Genomic DNA, 22,586 nt, shown 5'->3' on the forward strand with positions numbered 1-22,586 from the left:
GGAAACGTCTCTTTTCGTCGTGTAGCGGGGTTTTTAAAAGTTAATCCTCTTAATCAGAGCAAAAAATTATAAAGCCTGCAGTTCCTCAAATCTATAAAATTTTAACGTTAAGATAAAGAATTATGCGACTTTAGTTGTGACCTACAACAACAAGTGAGTTAAAACAATGAAGGAGTGTTTCAAGAAAATGACAAAACTCATAAACAGGGATATGTCTAGGTCAAGTTTTGTGCAAGTTATTCTTACTGAACAACGAAATTACTGATAAATGTGATTGAGGGTCGTTTCAAAAACGTTGAAACGTTGCTTTTTGGAGAAAACTTGTGCACGTTACCAGATAGAGCACAATATCACAACTGATAGTCAAACAAACAAACCTGTCTGCCATTGGTTTAAAGATGATGTTCCATTTGGTTCTAAATCACTGCTTGTGCCTGTTGCAGACAACTCTCGTGTGTAATTCAGCCGCATTGGCGAGGTATCCACTAAGCTAGAAGTCGATGCCTCACTAGCACGGGATTGTTTCATATTTTGGTGTTGCTGAAGTTGCTGTTGATGCTGTTGTTGTTGCATATGTTGTTTGGCCGCATGCTCCTCACGAAGCTGTTGTTGCTGCTGCTGATGTTGCTGTTGCTGCTGTTGTTGCTGCTGCTGTTGTTGCTGCTGCTGTTGTTGCTGCTGATGTTGTTGCTGCTGATGTTGTTCTTGTTGCTGTTGCAATGCCTGGAGCTGTTGATGCTGACACCTAACAATATGCATTCTTTGTGCCTGTGAAAGTCAATCAAATCTTCTATTAAAGCAAATAGAATGACCAAAAAACAGTGTTTATTATCATTTTTAAGGAAACTTCTTGCATCTTTTGCTTCATTTCAGAAATAAAACTGCTGGTAACATTAGCAAAAATATCTACCTTGTGCACAGAACTTAACTGTTATTTAAAAATTCTTAACACAAAATCTAGGGGAAGCAAATGTTAAGTCTCTTTACCAGCTCCCTGGCCAATGAAGTTTCAATGTTAACTTATGCTCGGTTAATGCGAAACAATAAATTATTTACCCTTTCGCATCACTTTTCAAGACTAACAGACGTTTCTCAAGAGCACAGATTTCAAATTTAGTTGGAAAATTTTTTTGGGACCTAAATATTCCTCATGATAATAACAGTAACATGTCTGCGATGGCAGAACATTTACTAGCAAGAGTAGCTATTTGGAAAATGAACTCAAAAATATTGCTTCATATTGAATCTCAAAAAAAGATGGCATGCCAGCCTCACATGGCAAGTACATTACCTGATGTAGCTGCATAAGTTGCTGCGTTTGCCCAGGAAGGCTGTCAACGTATTGATACAAACTATCATCGTCTGCCAACTTCTTCCCTTTCGCTTCGGAGGAATTTTCATTTCCATCTGAGTTTCCAAGCATCATATTCCTCACATTGTTGTTTGGTCTAGTGTCAATGACAGTTGGGCTTGGAAATGAGGCTAGGCTGTCTGGTGATGAAAACCTTGGGTACGATGGGTATTCTGGGAAGGGATGTCTTGGGGCTGCGTTTAACTGCTGACTGTCACGTGGCACATTCGTGCTTAGCCTCTGCGGCGAAGCTTGACCTGCCGATGAAGTTGATTGAAATAGCCTCCGATTATCTCCCAGATGGCCTATGAAATGAAACTCGTTGGTAATTATTGAAACCATGTCAAATTGTTACTCAAGCGGTCACTGAAAATGTTGTGGTTTAGTCGACACTAGATGTGCCCATAAAGTGCTTGCTTTTTTTGTAAAATCGAGTCAAGAATGTAACCGACCAGGAAAATAAGTCCAAGAATAATTTATGAACAAACCTTGTGTTGATAGTAATTGACTCCTAGTGTTGGTGTCAGGGGAAAAGCTTCTATTCCCATATGGTTGACTCAAAGAAATGGGCGGATATTGAGGACAAGTGACTGTTTCACTTGTTGATCCTGGCGCATAGCAGTCTGTGCCTGGTGACATTACGCCTTTGTCAGGAATGGCGTCTTGCAATAACCGTATTTGCATTTGCTGTAATTGCTGCAGAGCTGCAATAACCTTGGAAACCCCTTCCGACTGTTGAGCACCACCTTGCGATTCTTGACTGCCAAGCATTTGCATTTGCACCTGCAATTCTTGCTGGAGGTTTTGTAGCTGTGATAGCACTTGATACGGCAGGGAGTTTCCCGGCGTCTCTGAAGTCAGGTTATTTTGGAGCAGTTTGTTAATCGATAAAGCCCTGGACTGGTTGTAAACATTTCTCTGCGAGTCACCTGTTTGTTGGCCTTGGAACTGAACAGAGTTCAAAATCTTCTGATTGTGTTGTTGCTGGTTTAAACGCTCAAATGCTACGGGAAAGGAAACTAGGTCAACTATAGTAATCTCTCGATAATTTCAAGCAAACAGAATTTCAAAACTTAGTGCACATTGCTATAACTACAATAGGCAAAGCCAAAGACAACAATACCTGGCAGTGGTAGTTCCCGCTTCAGAGAACAGGCAACATACTAAATTGTCCACATAAATATATAGGGTAAAGCGATTCAGTAGGAGGACAAATTTGGTATTTTACATTTGAATTTATAAACATCGTTCTTGAAAAATAACTGAGTGACCTACAAACGGTATGGCTATGCTTCTGTTACAAATGGCGGACACCTGTGGGGAGGGGGGCGAGGGGGTGGTCGACCCCAAATACTTTTGAAGACAATGGACTTTTGTTCTAAAACGATCGGAACTTGTGACGTCATCTTATCAAACAATAGGCTTGCCCCTCCAATATTTGACAAAGTGTCCGCCCCTGTCTGCTACTAACCTGGACTCTGCATGCTATTGGGAACCGTAGCCGGGTCGCTTTGCACATGATTCGGTGACAGAGAGACCGCTCCCGGTAACAAGGACTTTTGCTGTTGCATCAAAGCTTGGACAAACTCCAGCTGACCTCTAGAGATAGTACCCTGAGCTGCCAGGGCCATGCCTTGAGCATTCAAAACATCTTGCTGATGCTGAAGCTGCTGCAGTTGTCTCTGAAGCGACTGCTGTTCCTGGTCGTCAAAATTCTCGTATGATTCGCTCCCCCTGTTAAGCAGCGCCGCTTCTTCTCTCAAGCTATTACCCATTTTCTTTTCTGCTAAAGGAGGTTGACTGCCCGAAAACATTTGTGGTGAAAGCTGGCTTTCAACACAGGAGGAGCCTTGGAAACTCTCTCCATCGGAACAGGACAGGACTGATCTTGGTCTCTGCTCTTTTCCTGAAAACGGGGACATGCTACCGAGAGATGGAGGCTGCCCAAAACTTGCAGATGAAGCTGAATGCAATTTTGCTTTGCCGCGGAGTTCAATTGCACGTCGTTTAGTTTCCGAAATCCGAATCTTCCCTTCTAAGGTTACTTTGAGCTTACTGCATTGATTTTTTTGTTCTGCCAACGTCGACGAAATGTAATCGAAAATTTGCTGTTCTTGTTCCTGTTGTTTTACCAGACCGTCGGATGAGAACATCTTAGGTCGAAGTTCCATCATCATACCGTGAATTTTCTCCAGCTGTGATTTCTGCTTTTTCATCGATAGCGACAACGATCCAATCTTATCATTAAGCTGGGCATGTAATTGTGCTTCAGACGCTTTATAGCCAATGTCACCCATTCCCTATTTGGATTAGAAATCGCTTCATAGAATTGAAAAATGTCATAACTGGAGAAATGGATTACCAATAAGGCAAAATACAGCGAAGAAATTGTTTGAAGAAATAGTACATGGACCGAAACATCGGTTTTACATTAGGTTTTTGAGAGGATGGAAGTGGTCATGGATCAACTTATTGCATTTTTGAAAATGGAGTATAGCTGGGTGACTGCAGCCGACATAAAGGAATACGTGAACACATACCGCTAGCAAATGTCCGGAGAACTAATGAACACGACCGAAAAGAAAAAAGTGAATATTAATTTGATGTAAACGAAGCCGTTCACATAATGCGGTTAAAATACTTAGGAAAGCTTCCGTAAATGTTGCTCTATTCCCGAGATTATTTCTGAATTAAAGTATTTGAAAAATTTGATAAAAAACCCCCTTAAGGTTCCTTGGTCAAATATTATGGAAATTGGGGGATTAGATTCTTTGGTATTTGAGAGGAAGGTTGAGTAGAAGGTGTACGAAGAGAAGGGGATGGAGATAAAGAGAAAATAGAGGAGGAAGAGGAAGGAGAGGAGAAAGAGAAAGAGGAGAAGGAAGAAGAAGATAGCGGGGAATAGAAGGAGAAGGAAGGAGGGAGTAGGATAAAGAGAAGAAGAAGGATCAGGAAAAAGAAGTGGTGGAGGAAGAAGAAAAGGCAGAGGAGGATGGGGAGGGTAGGAAGGAAGAGAAGAAGGAAGAGAAGAAGGAAGAGAAGAAGGGAGAGGAGAAGGAAGTGGAGAAGAAAGAGAAGAAGGAAGAGAAGAAGGAAGGGAAGAAGGAAGAGGAGAAGGAAGTGGAGAAGAAAGAGAAGAAGGAAGAGAAGAAGGGAGAGGAGAAGGAAGAGAAGAAGGAAGAGGAGAAGGAAGAGAAGAAGGAAGGGAAGAAGGAAGAGGAGAAGAAAGAGAAGAAGGAAGAGGAGAAGGAAGAGAAGAAGGAAGGGAAGAAGGAAGAGGAGAAGGAAGAGAAGAAGGAAGGGAAGAAGGAGGAGAAGGAGGAGAAGAAGGAAGAGGAGAAGGAGGAGGAGAAGGAAATTCAAACGAAGAAGTAATCAAAATTCATCCAAACCTTTTGGGTGATTTGACTGTCGTTAAACTGCGCCTCGCCAGGAAAAATCAGAGAAGCTGATGTTTCTAGAGTAAAGTGAAAAAATGTATTACCTTATTTTCAAATCATAAATATAACCATTTGTCGCATCACAAAAAGTTGATTTACAAAACAGTGCTTATGTAGCATTTATGTTAATGTTAATCAAATCTTGGAAATTACACATCAAACGTTTCTGAGGCTGTTTTTTCACACAATGCCTAGATAATATAGATACGATCTAAATATGGCGGATGTAGACGTTGTTGTTGTTGGATATCTGCCAATGATCTCTTGAGGCCTCGTGTGATTATGATAAAATTTGAAACAAAAGGTTTAGCCAAAATGTTTGCAGCCGTTTAAATGCAGAAAATTATAATAATCAAGAATATAACATAGGCAGTCATGTTACCGATAGCGAAACAGGCAAAGAAAGCAAAACGGACTAACGGCATCTGGCCGCTTGGATAGTTTAGCAAGCAAAGGATGATCCTTTGCAGCTAAAAAGACACTCACTTCTGTAATCAATTCAACACAAAGAAAGTTGTGCGTGATTAAGAAGAATTTTGGGTTTGCAAGCTGAGAGGTTTTCTAGAATCTACTGCACACTTAATCATCTGAAAATAGTTTATAAGAAACCAGAGTTAACAATGCTAAATTTTAAAAATAAATCAATAAAAAGAGCCGGGTCCATAATTAATCAAAAGTATATTTATTTTATCTGAGTTCTCTTTCACAGATTTCAAGCCTCAGTAATAATCAAACCTAAATTGAAATAATAAATCTTAACATTACTACACATTATTTTTATCAGACTTAGACTGGCACAAGACTTTCTTCCTGTTTTCCATTTCCTAAGATAATTTACACACGGCGTTGACTGGAAATAAATCAGTAATTCAATTCAGGTAGAAAATTTAAAATTTTTGAAAAAATCGAGGATCAACAAAATATTGAAGATGAAAAATGTGTACTCCGTTTAAAGGAAATTTAAAAAATATTTGATAGCAACACTTCTGAAGAGGTTTTACAACTGATAGCATTATCAAATAAGTTAAAATAAAGCTAGAAGGGTTGGTTGTGAAAATTTCAAATTCCTTAAGTCAATATTTATGTAAACTTGAAACAATGTAAATAATTTTGGCATATACCCTTCTACAATGACAACATACAGAATGTTTCTCATTAAAGAGACTTTGTCCCGACTCATTTTGATAGCCATTTAAAATCTCATTGGTTGGGCTTGGTACCGCCGAATGTTGAATGACGAGACGCGGTCACTTCCATATCACAATAACGCTGATTTGAGATAATAAAAAATGATTTGTTCGGAAAGCGTATTTCTTTTGCTTCAAGTCTCGGCTAAACAAGAAAACATTGCCGAACGACATTTTTCCGCATGTAAAAGTGAAGTTGCATGAAATCAGCTAAATCTGTTAACATTTGGGGTAAAACAAATGAGACTGTTCAACCGAAGATCCGTCTTTACTTTTTATCTGTTTTTGGATTTCATTTTGCTCCAAATACGTACGCCTCAGATCTTCTAACACATTTCTGCCTTTGTATATCTTGTTTTTCTGGGCAAAGCAAAAACAAGGAAAGTCCTCACACAGCGATTCGAATCGTTGTCGTAGAGTCATGTCTACATTTGCCTAGCTGCTCAACTCTCATTGAAAACTTATGGAACTTAAAACCATTTCAAGTCTCTACCTTCACTTTGACAACAAATTATCGTAGAGTACTTTTCAAAACATCTATAAAATCAAGAAGACGGCATAGGCAATAGACAATGACTGAAAGTTGCCATGACAAAGTATAGACTATGGATTCACTGGGATACGGCGGTGTAGTTGTTGAAAGTTAGTTCTACCAAGAGATGCAATCAGTGGCGCGAGCAACCTAACAGCATCTTGCATATTTGAAAATACGGCCTCTTAAGTCAGCAAAATGTCAAGGAAGCAAACATTACGATAAAAAGGCATGTACACCTGTAGTATGAGAAGTGCGCCTTATCAAAGAGCAACTTAAAGGTAGCTAGTACCGATAAATCCTCATTAACAATTCCCACAGAGAATGCGGAAATCACGAGAGAAACAGTCGCGCAAAAAATACCGTTTAACTTGCAGAGGTATTCAAACAGGCAATGTTTTATGACGATTTAAAAGATGTCAAGGGAATGTTTGATAAGAAAGCGAAGAACAGAAGAAAGAGACTAGTCAAAACCGACGGAATGCACACTATCTTGAACCGAACCGTTCTTTCTCCGCAAAAAATAATATTTCTGCTATACGCAGGTCACAGATGTTCTCTAATGAAAGTTGATAGGGTCTTTTATTATTTCCATTCACATCGATGACACCATTTCTGGCAAAATTAAAGATTCCATAAATTATAATATGCTGATCAGATGAGCAGAAGTTTCATAAGCACACGAAGTCAATTGAAACTCTGGAGTTAGAATAGAAAAGAGTAACTAAAAAGGGAATGGAGAGCAGACGACTGACTCACCATCTGTAATATGATCATGGACCACTTGGTAGAATGCCGTCTAGTTGTGTTTCTTTCATTCTAAACAAAGAACAGTTCCGAGATGGGCCTACAGCCAAACCTATCTGAATCTGAATCTCTTATATAATGTTGCCACATAAGCACAGAAGCAACGCATACAAATGCACAGCTGCAGATTGTAGCAGCATTCTAACATATCATTTGGATTAAATGCGATCTAAAACATAATATTTTGGACCTTTATTTTGACCTTGAGCAAAAACATGGTATTTTTATCAACAATTGTGGATATAACGATACAGAGGAGTATATAAAGATTTAAAATAGGGTCAAAAGGCCCCCAAATTTTTTCATAGTTAAAAGAGCCACAAAACTGTCTCAATCATATCGTATGTTGATGACTAAATTGTGGAACACTTCCCTCCTATCTATCTAAATTAGATCTCTTCTATGTCAATACTGGAAAATTGTGACAGACTGTCTTGCTTGGTCAGTGCTTGCCATAATTAGTAAAATAGCTATTCTCGAACTATTCGTATGAAAATAATTAAAAAATCTTTGCTTTGACTACTCACCAAAATGCTTCTTATCAAATACTTAACTAAATACGCGTCCTCCCCCAAACTTCAACCAGATTATAATGCCGCTTTGTGATAAGCCGACCGGCAACAGCATTTGTGCCATTTGAGGCACCGAGCACGTTCAAAAACATAATTTAATATTACTACCTACATGCAGAAAAATAATATTAATTACAATTGATAATAGCTGGAACAAGCCAGATCTTTACCTTCGCCCACTGTGAAGTCATTGTTTCGCGTTACTTAGGTTCATTTCGAATGTTACGCGGTTGTACTCTCTACGCACCTCTATATTCCTATCTAGCTTTGACCTTTTGATCTTAATATATTCTGGGTTGAAAATGCAGTCACGTAGGCTATAGCCGAAACAGAAGAAAAAACTGTCCGGCTATGGTGAATTCGTCCGGGTTCGCGTTGAAACTTTTTGCTTATCTCATTGAGCTATTTGGCTCAGCGGAAAGAGCGCCGGTTTTTGAAGCAGCAAACATGAGCTCTATTCCAGCAAAGAGCAGTGCAATACAGTTGGTTAGCACCCTTGTGGAAACAACTTCTCTTCTGTCAGCTTTTGGCTTATGAAATACGGTATACAAGACCATTGCATATGTTTTTGTTTGGTTTTCATAATATTTTATCACGAATGCATCAATAAATACAACAAAGGTAGTTATTTAGCAAATACATGAAAAACAATTCTGTCCCGTCAACTAAGCTGTCAAATTTTTCAATTAGGGAAATTTATTCGTGGGAAAGACACTATTTTGGGGAATTTTGCTAATTCTTATAACTAACTTCTAAACGGCAACTTCACTGGGCAAAACAAAAATTTAGGCCACGCCCTTTCACTGTCAGAAAACGCCCCTTGTCGTAAAGGTACGGTAACTTTACAGATAGGGTATGCCTATTGTTTCCGTAGAGGCAATTTAAAATATAGAATTACATCGCAAATAATATGTTGCCAAAATATAACCCCTACTCCAACATTTTCTCATCGACTTCAGACGAAATACAAAAATTATCCTACCGAGAGCAGGAAAAAACAGCAGGCACATTTCCATATTTTAATTGTGATTTGCATGATAACAGGGGAAATGTGGATTGCATATTAAATAAGCAAGCAGGAGAAATCAACATGACGTAATTCCTTACACGAACCATGAATGTTTCTGGTGACACGAAAGTGTGATATCAAAACATTTGAAATGCCTTAGCACCTCAAAAAACTTTGTTTATAGTTTATAGAATTCTCTGTTTATAGAATACAGACAATCAAATAAATCAAACAATTCTTTGCAGCTCATTTCAATTAAATTTCAAACACAATTTCTGATAAACTAAAGCGTTTGAATGAAATTTCGCTAAGTGAAATATGAGCGTAAGAACAACGCACATGGAAATTCATGGAAATTTTGAACGGAACATTGACGAACAGAAGAAATTCATGGTTAGAAAAATGAACATCGGGAGTAAAGATTTATGAAAGAACACCAAACGTAATGCTTACAGTGTAGTTATCAAAATTCGATAATAGACAGAAACCTACCTGAAGAATGAACAGATTGCATTTGGAACTCATATGAACAAAAACAAGACGAATGAGGTTCAAGAAAGTGTCATGTATTCAAGGCAAAATCTTTCGGTTATTGACTTTCAGCAAGGTCATTTGCCATAACCATTTGAATTGAACCTAATTTAAGCATTTTCCTTCAGAGAAATCGATGTTTCTTTCAATGAGATGAGCATGTGCGTTGAACAAAGTACGTTTATGCGAAAGGTAAAACTTTGGACGTGTTGTGCGGAGTTTCTATATTGAGGAGCGCATCTGCAGCAGGTGTTGTGCCAAGGAAAATTGCGTTTGTAGGAAGGAATAGTTAAAATTTGACAACAATGTGCTCAAAATCACCAACAGTAGGACTCTTCGTTCAGATTCTGTTGCTGTAATTTTGTGAACAGTCCAAGATATTCATGTTATCAGTGTCCAAAGTAAAATTAAAAAACAAGATGGTCTATTTCATGTCACCACACATGTGGAGTTGATTTAGTCCAATCGCGAGCATAAATGGACGAAAACTATAAACATTTTAAATTATTGAAATCTGTTGCATCTAGAAAAGAAAATTATAATTTAGTTGCTTCATTGAAAGATTCAGCTGCTATCACAAAGCTGTTCTTTTCCTAATTGAGCTCCAATTTATAAAATAATATGGTTTCCCAAGTCTGCAAGATATGCTACGCTCATATCAGATTTTCTTACTATTGACAATCAACAGAGAAGCTGTTTCGTCTCCAAACTCAAGCATTTTCATTCGCATCACAAATTACATATTCTGCTTTAAGACTTACACTGAGCTACAACATATTAAATTTCTAACATTTGTAAATTTTATTTCCTGTTTGATCTGTTTTACTACGATGGTACTAATTTCATTTTATGAAAACAGGCAAGCCAAGGGTATCCTTTTTGTAGAAAGTCACATCGAAACAAATGGCTGATGATAATCATTTCAGCTTTCATATTTTGTTATTGACAATTTTTTTGCATTGTTTGAAAATAGCCAAAGTTGGTCATTGTGGAATAATTTAATTGTCCTTTTGCTTGACTAGTCACTTCAGCAAGAAGGCAACAACACTTTGAGTAAATAAATCTGCATCTAGAATATAGCAAATTGGGTTGTACAGCAGGCCACTAGACCTAGACCTGGCGAATGGGAGCTATGAAATAGATACGCATGCGTGGATATGTTCAATTTTACTAATTCAATAAATTGTGTTAAAATATTTACATGCTACATATTCAAATTAAAAGAAACCAGAATGATAACAAAATGCTTTTATTAGGCTTATCAACTTCGTCCTCTCTTATTTATCCTGGTACGAAATAAATGATAAGTTTTTCTTTTTTGCCAGTTTGCCCCAATACCAGTACCAGTTTGCCAAAAAATTTTAGTAAACAGATATGCCAGAAACAAAACAAACAAAGAAAAGTTGAACGACCTGAGATATAACTGACACTATTAAGCTTGAAGAAATTGCGAATGAAGAGAATCAATTAATTAGGACATCATAATTAGTTAAACGCCTCTTGTAAATGTTTAGAAACGGATAAAATCTTTTGAGGTAAAAAAAGCATTTCCTCAAAAAATCAGGTAGATTCATCCAAACAGCTCCCCCCCCCAAACTCAAAGACTTCGGGATTCCCCTGCATACATGTTTATGATTACATGCTTTGACCTTGCAACCTTTCAGTAAACGATTCAATCGATAGGCATTTTCTCAAGAACAGTGTCAAATGCTTTCTCTAAATCAACAAGTCAAGTTCAAGGAAAAATTTCAGCTTGTAGTATAAGATTAACTATCTACCAATAATCCTAACTGTTTTGTCAAGGTCACACTTTATATATACACTTGAGGCCCACTGTCAACCAACAGAGACGCCCCTATATGATTCGAGGTCTTCATTTTTTTATCAACATCTTCACGAATAGGCAAATTACACGGGGCCTGGCCAATTTCACGAGTTTCCGTGTCAAAAAATAAAAATGCGCAGTTACACCGGGAAGGTAAACAAAACGAAAAAACGAAAAAACGAAACAGGTGGTGTCAATTAGGCAGCCAATTTGTAGAATGCATGCTGACAAATAGAAAGTTGACAACTCCGCCACGTCAGATTAGGCTGAGAGAGACAAAATATAACCATTGGCAATGCTTGAAAGCAATTTTCATGATGGAAGCCATAAGGATATGTGAAACTTTTCTTTGTTATCAGACATTTTATACAATAATGTCCTTGGGAACAGCTTAATGCCTATGCAAATTTCATGGAATTTGAAATTAATTTAAAATAACAGCAGTCACTTCCAGAATCACACAATTGCGCGTTCTTAATTTTTTGACACAGAAAATCGTTAAATTGAGTAAGCGTAATGTTGATGAACAAGAAAAAACTCGGTTGAAAAACGAGGCTTTTTTGTTGGTTGATAATGGGTCATTAAAATTTCATCAACACCAGGGAAGCTAATGCTTCCAAGGTTGATAATAATAAAATTTGCATTTCAAAGCAGATACCACTGTTATTATTGACTTTTGTAAAGTTTTTTAGAGTGTTCGGAAGAAAGGGTTTAGTTTAATTTTATCAAATGATTCCATTCTGTATTTTCAGAAGGTTCTAAAATGATACTTTGGCTTTAATTATTTTGGCATTCGTATTGTCACTGTTAATAACTGTTATATTTTACTTCTCCTATTTCTCCATCTTACTCCTCTTTATCTTCGTAATTTCCCTCTTCTATTGTCTTTATTTCTTCTTATTTTTCTTCTTATTTTTCTTCTTATTTTCTTCTTATTTTTCTTCTTCTTCTTCTTCTCCTCTTCTTCTTCTTCTTCATCTCCATTTTCTTCTTCATCATCTCTATTTTCTTCTTCTTCCTCTTCACTTTATACTTCTTCTTTTTACACTTCTTCTTCCTTTTATCCTTTTCATCTTTCTTTGAATTCTTCTTCTTATTTTCTTCTTCGTTCATTTCTGTCCATTTTACTTCTTACTTCTATTCTCCTTTGTCTTTGCCTCAATTATCTTCCTTTACTTTTTTCTTCTTTATCTTTTTCTTATTCATTGTCATCATAATGAAAATCAGGACTTTATTCTTCCTTGACCCTTCTTTCTCCTTCTTGTTTCTCTCTTTCTCGTCTTTCTCATTTCTTGTGCTTCTTAAGTCCTTTCTTCTACTTAAGTTTTAGTATCAATAAAGGTCGGGTACTCACTTGTGAATGTCAGCAATGGATGTCAGGCAAACGAAGTGAGACGCGAATCAACTGCTTCAAATGGTGTAAAAAAGCTTTTTATTTACGTACATCACACTTCGGTTACTCTTTGTCTCTTCGTTCATTAAGCTTATGTGTCCTAAATGTCTGTTGATTTTGCATATTTGCTTGCTCATAAAACTGAAAAATGATTATCTTATCGTTCGTATTAAGTAACTTGGGCATAACAACACTGAATACTCCAGGCAATTGAAGATTTTATCCTTTATGATGTGCTCGAGACACTTCTTCATGTTTTGCAGCCAAATGCTGTTTGCAAGGAGTATCGAACTAATCAAATCCTTCCAAGTCCTTTTATTTGCTTCTTCAGTAGACTGATACCCCCCCTCTTTATTTTTTTCTCTACCAGGAAATTTACAACGTTATTGCAAAAAATATTCCAGAATGGCAGTGGTAGCATTGTCATCACCTAAAAACACTCTATTCGCTGACTTTTAAAATTATATCATTAGGGACTAGGTGTCGATTGACTACCTTAAAGTCAATTGACCAATACTTAAGTGTCAATCACCTACTGACCAATCAATAAACGTGTTAGTAGTAAAATGCTTGTTGATTGGTCAATTTTGATTGACAGATGGATTTTGCCATCTTAAAATCTGTGGACTGCTTTTAACAACCACTCAAGCAAAAATGACCCCAACACCCCAAAAGCTGGCTGAACAACAAATGCCATCGAATCGGCGGTTGCGTTGACAACTTCAAAATTATTGCTCTAATAATATACTGCACACTTTTGGCAATGTGAACATTTTCCCAATGATTGCGGAATAAGCAAAACTTGCTTGTTAAGAAACAACATGGGAACATTACTAGCATCAAGAGGAAGGCGAAACTGAAGAATCCGGTCAGGATAATCCGGTTAACCTCGTGTCATACACGTCGAGAAGTTTTTTGACTGCATAAACGAATCACAGGTCGCCTAGGGTCAGGGAACGGTCTCCTAAGAATATGCCATCCAGCAAAACATGATACCCATCCGAATTCTTGCAAAATATGATAACTATCCGAATTCTTCATGTCCGGCCACAGTCAATAGAAATGTACTGTCACGAGATCACGGTTCAACCCTCACAGCAAAGAAATGAATTGAAATCAGGTTGGGGGTCAGAAAGGCCTAGGTATCTGGAAGCCAAAAATATCCTTCCTGTGTCAGCTCCGGAATGTAGACTTGGCTAATAAATTACTACATTGGCTAATAATGTACTTTTATATATTACCGAGTTTTATACTAATATTTTATCAGGCCAAGGTAAAGAATCCGGTTCGGATAATACGATTAACCTCGTGTCATATACGTCGAGAAGTTTTTTGACTGCATCAACGAATCATAGGGTCGGGGAACGCTCTCCTAAGAATATGACATCAACCAAAACATGATACCTCTCCGGATTGTTCATGTCCGCCATTTTATCATCCATGTTTATCTGATATAGTATCATAAACCGATAGATTCATGGTGATAAGGAAATAGCTTTTTCTTTGGAATTAGAGATACGCACCCGTGACCGAATTCGGCAAAAGAGGGTCATTGAAAATCCCCCCATTTCAAACGAAAACATCCTCTTATCATGTCTAGAACAACAATAGGCTGAAATGCATGCCTTATGAGAAACCAAACCCCTGTTTTCCATTACTACTTCCCTGCAGCTGTAAACAACTGTTTTCAAAGACAGCCCCTTTTAACGTTCCGATGACATACCAGATAAAGCGAGGCATGCCAGGAAATTAGCCTGAATTAAAAATTATAATCATGTTAATCATAATTGCTTTGGTTTCTGGCCGGCACCTCAACTATAGATATTGTTCGGACAGGAGATCTTGCAATGAGTCTTTAAGCTGATTTGAGACAATTAGAGGTATTATCTCGATCTATCAGGTTATATGTTATATGTCCAACATTGTGTTTAAACGAACCAACATTTCACCCGATGTTGGTGAATGGTGGTTGTTCGTTTAGACGAGGCTTTATTTCTTGAGATGCACATTGCATAAACAGTCACCTATCGTTCCAAAATAAGGGTCGCGCAGTGGAGGTTGAAAAATTTGTGACCTTGCGTCAGAGGTGCATTCTCGCTTAGTGCCGACATTGAAATACTATGGAATGAGTTACCAATAGATCTTGGCTTGTCTGATTGGAATAACTGCATTGTTTTCAAGAAAGAAATAATTTGTTTAAGAATATAAAAGTACACACATACCACTACACGTGGAGACAGGTCCTTCACGTGGACTAAGCTGGCGTTCAGATTCCTTGGTACAACTCTCTGATGACGACGATACACTTGAGTTTGGCTCTTTCTGGGTGGAAACGGGCGTCCTTGATTTCCTTTGCTGTTGTTAAAGAAAAAGCACTAAGAAAAATGACTATCATTCTTTAGGCTAAAACAGCACCAATTCAATGGAATTAAAAAATCTTACTAAAACTTGGCTCCATGAAAATAAATGCACATGTTTCTTTGGCAGAAAATGAACTGCCTGAACAAATCAAATCGAATCGAATCGAATCAAATCAAATCAAATCAAATTAAAACAAAACAAGTCAATACACAACAAAACGAAACAATAGAGCACAAACAATACAATACAATACAATACAATACAATACAATACAATACAATACAATACAATACAATGTTAGTTGACCGCGGTAGACCAAAAACGCCCTAGATAAAATATAAATAGATTTAAATCTAAAATAATCTTCAAAACTTGTAGAATGTTTAAATACAAAATGACATGTGTTTCTGTGTGTAGAACCATCCCAATACAAAGTTGCTAATTGAAAAGGCCCCTAGAGACACCTGCTTGCTTGGCAATCATCCTTTATTGGATAATCTGATCGAATGGAACACTTTTATACTAAAATTTTCTTATGGACAGATCATTTTTTTATTTTTACCAAGTATAGACACTTTAATTTGAAAATTGCACGGAATTGCGCGAAAAAGGGATGTTTGTCTCGATAACATTGACATCAGAGTGTTGACTTGATAAACCGTCGCCATTGCAAGTAAAGCCGCGAACTAACTGGCTGAAGAGGCTTATTCGCACAATGTTATGTGCTTCGTGCGCAATATGAAGTTCGAAGTGCGTTGTCACATGTTGTGTTGCTTTGCTAGTTAAGCAATAGCCAATCGAATGAAACATCGGCACAAAACATTATCTAACTTCGTTGAATGAACATGTTTGTTCATTTGATCACGTGCTTTTTATCAGTAACTTTCCATTCGCTTCGCCACCTCATAGCACATTTGCCTGAGGCAAGCACAGTTAAAATTCGGTAAATAAAACGACATAAATGTATGAAAGTGAACCGCTCAGTCGCGCGACCAGAGCGAATAAAGTGGAAACCCGCCTTTACGCATGTCAGCATTTGATGTTTCCTTGATCTTTTCGCTAGGAATTTAGAATATCAAATATCCAATATCAAAACTTACTTTGGAATCAGTTCAAAAATCATTTTTAACATAAAAATCCACGGGACCCTTTTTTATGAAAATTGGAAACAGACTTCTAAGAAAATTTTGGCATTTATTCTTGAAAGTTCACGAACATAACCCTACACAGATGTATTTGGTACTTGCAATAAGAATTCTCCAAATTGGTTAAATACTACAATCGTATCTTGTAGAAACTTCAGCTGAATATGCAATGAGTCCTAATACACAAAACAGACAGCAAAAAGTCATAATTCACCTAAATGATTTACCTACCTGTTGATTACCTCGAACTATAGAGGAGAGCAAAACACTTGAATTGCTTGGTGTTAAAATGTCCGGCCTTCTTTTCGTATCTTCGGCATTGGATAGCTTCAGCTTCTTGTACTGCAAGATCTCATTTTGCCTAGAATTGAGATTCTATAATATGAATAAAACTTCACAAAGAGTTCGTAATGGAAGATTGCTTAAAACAGTGGCCTAGCTAGCAGTCACGTCTGTCATGCTGGACATGACCATCCATTTTCAGAGATATTATATTTTAAAAACATTTGTTTTAATTAAAAAAAACTTATAGTCCTTATTAGTTTATATGGTCCCGAAGTTTCTCCATTACCCCGTCCAAAAATTTTTGAAAAGGCATCCTCCGAAGGTGCTCTTCTTTTGTGAAGCATGCCCAAAACAGAGGGTTTCCAATTTAGTCATGCCCATAACTATTAGCATGACCAAAACCTATGTTATAGGCATGCCCATAACGCTGCTTCCTTATGATTGGTCATGCCTAACAATAGGAGTAATGCAGGAGAGAACAAAGGCCAGTCATGCCATTTCGAGAGGGCATGACCATTATTATAATCATCAAAACCGTCCTGTGTTATTTCATTAACGAAAACGCAAGGCAGCATTTATCAATGATGGCGGTTGTGGCCAAACTGCATGGAGTATCTACGAGGTGGGAGGTAATCCTCTGCAAGTAAATGCAAGCAAAAGCTTATTGCCAAGCAGCCGCGACTCATGTTAATCTCCAGAAATTTTTAAGACAATGGCAGTATTTTTTAGCCTGAATGGTGGAGAAGTGGAAGGCACGAAAGGCCCTTTTTGAGATGCTTTACGTTGGGACATAAAATCAGTCAATCAGCAAAATTTGGAGATAATTTTCTTGATTTAATGAATGCCCACTGGAGATGAATAGAGAACATATTCAGAAACTGTTGAGCTCTTAAAAGGCATTGTTTCCATATCATAAAAAGGATAATAAGGTTGCATTTAGATAGATAGAGGATGCCAATACTTGCTTTAAGTTGTTCTTGAAATTTTTGTTGATTATCACATGCAATAACACTGTTTTTACATACAATTTATGTCAAACTCGAACCTCTACTGACGTCACATGTAGTTGAAAGTTTCTTTTTACTATTCAAAGTTGCTGCTGCTAGTTTTAAACAGTTTTGTTTCTTTATTATAACTTTTAATGTATTTGAAAATGCACAAGATCAAATTCTTTCATTTAAAACCCTTGTTTGCCAGGTTAAGTAAGGCCTATCCAACTAGGCCTAACTTTTTTTCTAGTTTCCTATATTTCATATCAAAATTGATATTGCATATTCATTGGCCCATTTGTTTTACTAATCTCTCAGGTTTGTTGTGTTTGTTAGTTAATCATGATGGCTTTACAACACCTTCAATAAATTGTTAATAAGACTATTTGTAGGAAAAGATGACCAAAAAGCTACCATTCGGTTTCATGTGATTTTTTATTTCATTTAAAAATTTGAGCTTGTCTCTAAACTTTACAACTGAATTTAAGCCTCCAAATTGAAAGAAATTAGGAGAACAACACAATTTTTATCTAAGCTAACTTTATCTACTCTACCGAACTAATGTTTTTGATGTCTTTTCTACAATTTTGTTTGGCAATTGTCAGAACTTTGTCAATAGTTATTACAAACAAACAAAAACAGTGTTATAGACACTAAGGTTTTCCATGGTGTAACAAGATAATTGCTAAGTAATAAGAAAAGCTCATTCCAAAGGTTCATCAGATTTTCTCATTAGTTACAAGTCTTGTTGGGCGTGGCAGAATTAAACCACACCCACATTTTTCAAAATTGGAGGGAGGGCATAACCATTGCTATTTGGCTGGCCACGCCACTGTCTCTAGAAGTAAATTGCTTTGACCCATGTGAAACCTTTAAGTCAATTGCAGAATTTTCAGCTTTTAATAGTGCTGCTCTGTGAGTGGAAGTGAAAGAACAGAGAGCCTTTAAGGCTTGGAATCAAAACACGCTGACAGCTGTGATACAAACTCATTTAATTTTGTATCAAGATAATAGCTCACCAACCTAGATAGCTCGAGGTTCATGAGGATATTTCTCATTCAAACATGTCAACTATTTCTGGTCTGTGATGTATCATAAATTATGAGCTTAAAATTTTTAATTTAAAAAGGAACTCCTCAGTTCAAAGGCTGTGCTTGGCAAAGCTTCAACCCACATATTCAACTTTTCATCAAAAAGGGGAGGGCATGAACACTGTTATTTGGATGGCTCCGCCACCGGTTTTAAATGATGGTTTAAGAGAATCTTGACAACTTGGACAAGAGTGAAGTGCATAAATTTTCAGCAAATACACGTATTTTCTTTATAAGAAACTAAGGTCCGGTGCTGGCAGGCAGTTTCTTAAATTTTGGCTATTATACTATCAAAAGTTTCTTACATGTTTCTTAAATTTCTTAGGTAATGAATTTTTTAAACGTGCTTTCAGGATAAAGTAAATAGTTCACTCACATTCAGAGATAAACTAACAAAGTGATCAAGGGATTTTGCTTTCCTAGAATGACTACCTCTGTTGAGATCTGTAAACAGTTAAGCTCATTGAACTTCATCAATGTCAAGTTGAAGTCAAGGGAAACTTTTTGAGTGTGCAGTTTACTGAGAATGAATGCAAACTGCATGTCGAAATTCCGAGTGTCAACTCGGAAAATTAAAACTGCAAATTATAAAAGTTTCTTAGCTATTTTTGATTTGGGAAGGGTTGTTTCTTTACTTTCGAAAAATTGAGCCTACCGTTTCTTATAACCTGTTTTTTACAAAAAAAATGAGTGTAGCTAACGTGAAATAAATTGCTTACGTTGCCAGAGATAAATTGGCATTGAAATATTCTGGTTTTGACGTCATTGGGTTGTACGTCACTCTCAGAATGACCTTCATAAGCAGCCATTGGTCACTCTTTGATCGAAATTGGAAGAAGACAAGAATTGAGCCAACATCAACAACAGTTGTCACTGTAACATAGATGTTAGATGATGTCAATCATTTTTTAGAAAAAATTTGCACACTTTTGAGTAAACAATGCTTGATATTTGCAATGAAAATATTCAGGCGACGTTTTGTCCCTGTGCGATATATTCAGAGCTGAAATTGGTTTTATCGTTTACAAAAACACGTAGATAATCAAAAGGTATTCTACAAAATACATGTGAACAATATAATCATCGTCGTCATGCCTTTTATAACTATATCACTTGACTGTTTCTATGGCGTTAATCCTAGTTTTACAAAGAACGGTGAAGTCGAAGTCTTTTAAGACCGTACCGTGTAGGGGGATGCCACCAATGAGTCTTCGACGGAAAGGCTAATCACACCGAAAGAGTGGATGTTGCTGCTAAACCAAGATATTCATTCGACAGGGAGCTTACATGCTTCAAAGATGAGGGCTGCATCCCCTGACACCGACCCTGGCACCGACCCTGGCATCGACCCTGGCATCGACCCTGGCACCAACCCTGGCACTAACGCTGGCACCACCCCTGGTACCGTATCAACCTTTAAAAATCATACTTAAGATCACATGACTAAATAGACACAAATTTGTGTTTTCAACCGAAAAGGGCTTTTATCTTACATATAGTTTGCTAAAATCTTTAGGTGGTCGATCTTTGCATTTTATTTATTTCAAAAAATTACATTTTAACTATTGTAAAAAAGATAGGTTTGTAAGACTTACAGCTTGTGTGAGCATTGGTCAGCTCGTCTAAATCAGCTTCATGGACGTAGAAGTAGAGTGAGGTGTTCAGCAGCTCGTATGGCAAATAGCCAGTGACTCTTGTGCAGCTGTAGGTTTTAAAAAAAATACAGTGAAACGCACACAAAGGTTAATTTTCAGCATTCAAGAAGCTTGGTTGTCAGCTTAACAGTGGGAGATACAGTGTACTTGTGGACGGATTGCAATAAAAATTTAATCATTTACATCCTTTTAATGCTAAAAAGACAAAAAAACTGTGGCATATCTCAGTTTCAATGAGTATGCTTGAAATCTCTCGTACGAGAAAAATTTTCATGGATGTTCCGGTCAATATACATAAAAAACTTCAAGCGATGTTAACGGCAAACGGCGTCGCTGTGAAGATATAAAGGGAAGGGGCTTTGCTCCAATGTAAAGAATGCACAAAGACTTTGCTTCTATGGGACGACGTTCGAACGAAATCACAGCCTTGTAGGCAAAATAATTTCCGACTACATTCATTTTTCGGAACGCCCCTTGATTGTTATACCACATAAAAACATAAATACCGCAAGTTAGTACACAGGCACACACGACCGTAGCCTTTTTGTTCCTAAAATTCTCAAGCAATTGTGTCTTCCCAATAAATCAACCCCTTTGACAGTATTGCATAATGAAATGAATGTTTTGGTAGACTGGCCAAGTGAAAGTGTTTATTCCTTACACATGTAGATACCAGGGTGCATTCCATCTACTTAGGCACAAAGACCTTCGCCGTACACCCAGGTTTTTTTCGGCGTTCGGCGTGCAAACCAATAAACAATTTTTTGGCGTACTTAAAATTTTCGTTAGTTGGCATGCTAAACATGAATCAATGTACATAGTTAACGTAAAATAAAGACTGATACACCACAGTTTTCTCTAATAATCAGTTTTCTTTGTCTGGCGCAACTATGTTTACAGTTTTACTAACTGCTTTTATATTTTCGGCGTACCTAAACAAATGCCCCGGTGGACCTTCGGCGTACAGTTGACATGGAATGCGCCCTGGTGTAGATAACACCTTCCGTAGATTTGTTGAAGGGTTGACACATTGTCCAACGCTATTGACACAAACAAGGAAAAATGCTTATATGAAAATTTGCTTCAAAAGTTTAACTCAAGGTACAGTGAACATCGGTAGTCGATCCTATAATGCTTTGCAAGCTTTCTTCTGATAAGAAATCAAAATGGCCACATTAAGCTTTAGTGATGACCAGGTGCAATTCAAAATTTCAAATAGATGCAAGGATTTTAGGGTCAAAAAATTCACTCATTTTCTTTATAAGAAACAAATTTTTTCCTAAGAGTTTCTCAATTGTGATGTCATGAATGATGTTATAAAATGTTCGTGACCCTTTCTATCACATCAAAAGATTCGCTATAAGATAAGCGCCGTTTTGTAGAATGCATGCCAACGAATAGAAAGATGCTAACTCAGCCACATCAGATTCGACTGGGAGAGACAACATATTTTGCAATTTGCAAAGTTTGAAAACAATTTGCATGATGAAAGCTATGGGGATATGTGAAACTGGTTTTTGTTATCGGACATTCCATACAATCATGTCCTTGGATACAGCTTAAGGTTACGGTAAACGTTTTGAACACGAAAATTGGTTTTTCCTTCCTAAAGGCCAAACGGCTCAAAGAATCTGGATAAACTATATATCATTCGATGCACAAGATTATTGCGTATCTAGCCAGATAGAAATTATTGGCAAATAATGTTAAATGTTATTTTCCATGCGAATTTACTGGTCAAAAAGTGTACCACCTTCAAAAGCTATGATGTACCCTTGCGTTTGTGGTAACAAAATCTGACTTAGACCAGCAGGAAGTGCAGGTCCTGAGCTACCAAAGTGTGTCTCAGATTTTTTAAATTCCTCCTCTTCTTGAAAATATACCCTGTCAAAAATTGGCAAATAATTTTTCCACCCTTCCGCAGCTTTATTTGGGTATAAAAGACGGACCAGAGAAAATAAAAAAATTTTGAGACAAACTTTGTTTGCCCAACGTCTGCCCTGGCTTTGTGCAAATTTTCGAGCCATTCGGTTGGTTCCTTGGGTACATAATAGCTTTAGGAATTTCGAGTCCGGAGAAAACGGGATTTTACTGATCGCACTTGCAAGATACACTCGTAAACCACAGTGTAATCCGGGTCAAGTCACTTGAAGATTTAAGATCAATAAGCCTGTTTAAATAAACACGGCCGTACATTGGAAATATGGATGTGCCATGCGATATTGTAAATTAGACATGCGACCACAACCGCAAAGCAACGATAATCGGCTTAACAGGTCAAGAGATTTTCAGGCCTCAACTAAAAATTTTGATAAAGAAATTATGGAAACCTTCGTTTACATGGGATTTTTTCCACTTTCAAAATTTCTGTTTGTTTCAAATTTGGTATCATTGTGTGCCTTGAAAGTTCGGC

General features: G+C 37.2%; 2 protein-coding genes across 3 annotated transcripts in view; one reads left to right on the forward strand and one right to left on the reverse strand.

Annotated features, from left to right (window-relative positions):
• The window catches only part of LOC135686750 (uncharacterized), a 35,292-nt gene that overhangs the window by 1,571 nt on the left and 11,135 nt on the right, over positions 1-22,586 (reverse strand). The window contains exons 8-17 of one of the 2 annotated variants that reach the window (XM_089109058.1): positions 20,114-20,220; positions 19,238-19,391; positions 16,385-16,514; positions 14,870-15,002; positions 4,744-4,808; positions 3,892-3,912; positions 2,823-3,651; positions 1,840-2,355; positions 1,292-1,656; positions 378-768 (exon numbers count right to left, since the gene is read on the reverse strand). In XM_089109058.1, coding sequence (XP_088965184.1) covers positions 378-768; positions 1,292-1,656; positions 1,840-2,355; positions 2,823-3,651; positions 3,892-3,912; positions 4,744-4,808; positions 14,870-15,002; positions 16,385-16,514; positions 19,238-19,391; positions 20,114-20,220 — 2,711 coding nt within the window. The remainder of the gene's footprint in view (positions 1-377; positions 769-1,291; positions 1,657-1,839; positions 2,356-2,822; positions 3,652-3,891; positions 3,913-4,743; positions 4,809-14,869; positions 15,003-16,384; positions 16,515-19,237; positions 19,392-20,113; positions 20,221-22,586) is intronic. The other variant, XM_089109059.1, reaches the window with a different exon arrangement.
• LOC135686156 (uncharacterized) lies at positions 4,099-4,987 on the forward strand. The gene is made up of 2 exons (XM_065202343.2): positions 4,099-4,125; positions 4,304-4,987. Exons 1-2 carry the CDS (start codon positions 4,099-4,101, stop codon positions 4,724-4,726), a joined length of 450 nt encoding a protein of 149 aa, XP_065058415.2. The 3' UTR covers positions 4,727-4,987.

Source organism: Rhopilema esculentum, chromosome 6, assembly GCF_057945365.1.
Source record: "Rhopilema esculentum isolate cy_ngs chromosome 6, ASM5794536v1, whole genome shotgun sequence".
NCBI lineage: Eukaryota > Metazoa > Cnidaria > Scyphozoa > Rhizostomeae > Rhizostomatidae > Rhopilema > Rhopilema esculentum.

Excerpts from the sequence above, each read along its gene's own strand:
- LOC135686156 (XM_065202343.2), top strand. The coding sequence starts at position 4,099 with ATGGAAATTGGGGGATTAGATTCTTTG. Across the intron at positions 4,126-4,303 it reads TTGGGGGATTAGATTCTTTG|GAAAAAGAAGTGGTGGAGGA; the intron begins GTATTTGAGAGG and ends AAGAAGGATCAG.